The sequence below is a fragment of the Morone saxatilis genome, unplaced genomic scaffold (assembly GCF_004916995.1).
Source record: "Morone saxatilis isolate NCDOM2014 unplaced genomic scaffold, NCSU_SB_2.0 Contig12, whole genome shotgun sequence".
Taxonomy (NCBI): domain Eukaryota; kingdom Metazoa; phylum Chordata; class Actinopteri; family Moronidae; genus Morone; species Morone saxatilis.
The window spans coordinates 26,236,095-26,241,355 of NW_023339674.1; the positions used below are offsets into that span (position 1 = coordinate 26,236,095).

At 36.0% G+C, this 5,261-nt stretch overlaps 1 protein-coding gene across 3 annotated transcripts in view; it reads right to left on the bottom strand.

Annotated features, from left to right (window-relative positions):
- Positions 1–5,261, bottom strand: part of mcf2l2 (MCF.2 cell line derived transforming sequence-like 2) — a gene marked incomplete in the record, with an annotated part of 103,749 nt that overhangs the window by 34,037 nt on the left and 64,451 nt on the right. For all 3 annotated transcript variants that reach the window (XM_035654038.1, XM_035654036.1, XM_035654037.1), the window contains 2 exon segments: positions 2,145–2,223; positions 3,293–3,385. In XM_035654038.1, coding sequence (XP_035509931.1) covers positions 2,145–2,223; positions 3,293–3,385 — 172 coding nt within the window.

Sequence of the window (5,261 nt, forward strand, 5' to 3'; positions counted from 1 at the left end):
CACACACACACACACACGGGTTGTCAGACGGGCAGAGTGTGCGGCTCACAGATGGTGGTTTTCCTGTCAGTCAGGACCACAGAGTGGAACTGTGGACAACTGATGCTTACTGGTACAGAGAGGGTGTGTGTTGCTGTGTGTGTAAATTCATATATGTTTGAGGATTTACGTTTCTTTGTTCTTTACTCTAGACTACACTGTTATTAATAACATTGTTTTCTAATTTATTAATTGTTTAATTTAAGAAAATTGTGTAAAAAAAATATATTATTTTTTTGGTTCCCAGAGCCTGAAGTCATGTTGGCCAATTAACAGTACAAATAAATGACTTAAATGATGACTCAATTATGCATTGTTGCATTATATACACTGTTATGTGATTGTTGAAATGGATTACATAGGAATATTTTAAGTAAGTTAAAAAAAAGATTATTGATTAAGCAGATTTTATTAGTCATTTTAACTGACACTAACTTGCTACTTGATCAAGAATGTTTTTTTAGCACCTCAAGTTAATTTTACTTACTTATATTTTCGATGTAATCAATTTAAACCATTTTTTGTGAAATGTAATTATATTTACACTGTATAATATAATATATGTTTACGTGTATCCTACCTGTTACAAACTGGATATGAAGTTTGCTAGATGTAAGCATACAAGGAAAGGAAGGAATGAAGTTTCATTATGGGAAATGTAGGATACTGTGTTTTTGAAGCTTGACCCATACTAAACATCAGAATATCCTTGCTTTTTTAATTTGAAACATTTCTTTATGTCAGGAGGTGCTATAAGGTTTTGTGTGTACATTTTCTGTTAATTATTGAAATTATGCTTTAATAAATGAATTATTTCAGCACAGGCACACATGTATTACTATTTCATTTGACTTTTTTTATGGGCTTTTGCTAGCAGAAGATTTATTTTAGGTTTTAGATGATTTCATTCAGAGTTTGGCATTCTTTGGAGGAACCACAATCCTGTATTTCCTGAGTACAGTAGGTTCTGCTATATGCAACCCTGTCTCCAATTATGTTTACAACAAATTTGAAAGAGAAACAAACTTTTTGTCAGCAACGTAATGCAGCCTGTATTATACTTAATTAGTGTTTGTTAAATCAGCATAATAAGGAAAAAGTAACATAACACAAAATGTTGATATTGAAGGTATCAGTAGGAAGTTCACTGACATACTGTATATTTCATTTGTTTTGCGCCAAAACATCCAGTTTCCAGTATCCACTCATGGCGACTACAGCATTATTAAACTTTTTTTATGGTTAGTCCTTACACTTTAGTCACTGGAAAAATGTTGCCTGTGGACATAAACCAGGCAGCAATAACATTTCTACAAAAACCCTGACATCCAAGTCAGAAAAGTCTGATCTAAATTGTTTTCTTTCCTATGTTTATGGCATAACAACAGGCTTTTCTAAATTCCGTACGGTTCTCACCACAACATGATTTGGAAAACAAATTCCGACTATATAAATGTCATTTCCAAGTGACTGGGTTGACCACTGTATATGCAATGTACTGTTTATGTGCACATCAGCAGTGGACTGTGATTGTATGTTGTAATTAAATTGTTTCTGTCTGCAGTTTGGTATGAGAAAGAGGACATTTCACTGACTTGGAAGTCAGTACAAGAGAGTGACAAGCCTATCTCCAGATTGCAGCAAAGGATGACTCCAAGATGTGCTGATAGATACCAGTGTTGACAAGAAATTCTTCATGATAACAGAGAGAAATTGAGTTGTGGCAGCAGGGGAAAAAAATTATAGAGCCACAGCATGGGAAAAATGGAATAGAAAATCAAATAGTACATGAAAAATACTAATTAGAAAATTCTTTATAGACATGTGCCTGAGATGTACAGTATCGGAAAATGCGCGGACTCCAGAACTGTGGAGATGCAATGAAATAGCAGCAATAGCAACATGTGTGATTAGAAATTCATTGTTCCTGTGTAAGTATGTATGATGTTACCTGTGTACTGTCTAATAGATGTATGGATTCATACAGTGCAGACACGTGCCTGTCCTCTAGCTGCAAGTTGAAACTGGTGAAAATACACAAGGAAGGAGATATTCTCAAGTGCATAAGTACGTTTGTGTGTGTGTGTGTGTCTGTGCGTACATACCTCTGCATGCCTCTAGCTGGCCTGTGAGAACTTTACGAATCTCTGACACCCACATATTTTTCACATCCATGGAAGGAGCCTGGGGAAGAATACGCACACACATACATCAAGCAACACGTACAACAAAAGCCTCTTAACACTAATGCTGTTTTTCTGAGTATTAAAGTGTTCAGTGGGGGAGCTGTGTGGTGCAACACTGCCCCCAAGGGGAGGATTTTGGGAAAGATCACTGGAAGCCTCCCGTGCAGTGTCTATGACAAAATGAAATATTAACTGGAACTTTTTTTAAGTGTATTTTTTCAGTTTTATGATATTTTCATTGATACCATAAAACTGTTAAAACACACTTACACTTGCACACAAAATATTTATGATTAGATACATAATTTAAATATCTGTGTTAATTTACATCAGCAGGTGTTCAAATTAAGCTTGTTCTGTTCCATTTGCAAATATAAAATAAATATATTCTCCCTGACAAGGCAAGAGTATTACATTAAAAACTGAATGACATAGACACAGTATAAGACATGCAATTTTACAACTCTTCCATATGTGTTAAGTACAGAAGCATTATGAGCAAAATGTACTGTAGGTATCAAAAGTGAAAGTACTCATTCTACAGTATGTGACTGACGTATGACTATATTAAATTATTAGACTTTTAATAATGATACATCAATGCAGCATTTTACTGTTAGCTATTTTATCTACTTACATTGGGCCCCTCCAAAGGGTCACCAGATAAATCTGATGGGTCATCAGATGACCTAATATTTGCTGTTTTGTTCTGAAATACCAAAATTTGGCTTCAAACAGTTGGTGAAATGACACCATGTGAGAAATATCCTTTTGGCTCTAACCCGATACTGTTTATGCATTCCAAATGTTTAGGAACCACTGGTTTAAGCTTAACAATGCATTCAATTTCATAAGCTAAAATCTGTAAGCCATGTAAAGTAACTGCATCTGACAAAGAAATGTAATGGGGTGGAAGTATAAAGCAGAATAAAATGGATATGCTCAAGTACAAGTATAATATTTGAACCTAAGAATATCTCTTGAGTAAATCTAATTAGTTACTTTTAACAGTGTTTAGGGGATGAAGCTCAACACAAAGCACTGAGGAAAGGTTTGCATCAACGTACCTGGATGATGTAAACCTCCTCTCTGCCGTTGTACCACACTTCAAACTTCTTGCAGTCACCTTTGACGTTCTCCGTGATCCCCACAGCGCTCATCTGGACAGAGACAGTAGGCCAGAGAGACTGTGAGACGCAGCAGACCTTTATCATCAGGCAGCAATAAATGAAAAGTTTTAAAAATGAACACGACACAAAATAACCCAAAAACTTGACATGTGCAGATTAGCTTGTTCCCCAGGGCTAAAATATGTATTTGGCCACCAACCAAACACACACTTCAAGCCCTCTGTGCAGTGTGTATGTATTATGTTGCCTTGAAGTTTCCATAATAAGTATAGTGCTCATAGAAGGCTAAACTTTAACTAAGCCAACCTGTGCAAACCTGTGTGAAACAGCTCCACTGGATTTGCTGTTGTCAGTTAATTTGTAGGCAAAAAAGAATATATGATACACATTGTCAGCACAAAATAAACTCAAATCATTCTAGGATGAGGCTGGCAATATTCTGTATCTTTCTTATTGCCAGAAATTCCCAATTAAAGAGCAGAACCAATAATGAATGCATACTACTGCATGCTACTAACAAGTATAGTGAGTGTATCAAAGCCTTAAATATATCTTCTTCTTCGTTCTCCTGTGCCACAGAGCTCCATTGTTGTCCAAAAACTAGTAAAAACACATCAATGAGCCACACTGTTGTACTGGGTGACATGTTCCTTCATTACCATGAACACACACACACACATTGTGGTCTATTTAGACTTACTCCCACATGCTGAAAATGGCCCACTACACCACTATGTATATTAATCTACCGCTGAAAATAGTCCCCCAAAAAAGCATTATTTCCTCCTAATGTTTGCTAAAAACTACAATTTAAAACACATTCAAACTATATATTTATGGCTTCAGCGTAAGACACTCACACAGGGAAGTCACAGAGTGTCGAGAGAAGGACTTACACAAGATAGATGGCTTAGACTTATTGTGCAAATTCCAAAGAAGAAGAACTGCATTTGATTACATAATATTGCAACTAATTGACATGCACTCAACCTGGAGTTCCTGGGGCAGTTGGATTGTCAACTTTATTGAGGCAATTTTGGAGATAGAGTAAATCATGTAGTCTATGTTGCATGTTGCATGTGAAATAAGTAAATACTGGAAGTGTAAAGCCTTTACAGATTAGCACTTGGTTAGTGTGACAAGTCTTTTCATATCTTGTTCTTGCATCACCAGTGACAGCTATGAATTACCTGAAAACACCTTAAGATAGAAACTGGATCATTTGTCAGGATGCAGATAGAAATCCGCTCATTCTAATAGTAGCTAAGTAAGTGAAAGGAGCTTTGCTAATTGCTCATTCAGCAGTTTTATATCTGCATCATTTCATTACCGCTGATTCTCAGGTCACAGGCTGTGGATTTCAGTACATCTGAGGACATTACAACACAGACAGGAATACAAGCATGACATACTGAGCTGTTTTGCTGAACAAAAAGGAGAAGTGATAGAATTTCTTTCATACTTGACTTCCTTTGCGACTCACTTTCTGTAGACTTGTTTGGATAGGAACTTGAGGAGCTGTGCAGCATATTTATCAATGACAGCTCCAGTTCCCCAGGGCTTTATAGGCAGAAATGTCAGCAATCCACTGCTGGTAAAGAACAGCATCTGTTTACATGCCGTGAGAAACAGCTTGTACAGCAAATGATTTAGTTCAACTCGAAATGTGGTGTTGAATAATCCTTTATAATAATACTTTTATATTGGGCTGTTTATAACTGAAAGATCCCCTCCAGACATGTATTAAGATACATATTTTAATAGTCTGGAACATATATTAGTTAATAGTTAGAACAATAATGTGTGTCTGATGTTTCTAATACATTTTCTACTCATTCTATCTCATTCACAAATTCCAGAATCTCTGAATATGCAAATGTTCTAAAGTTTTTCTGCTGGACACAAG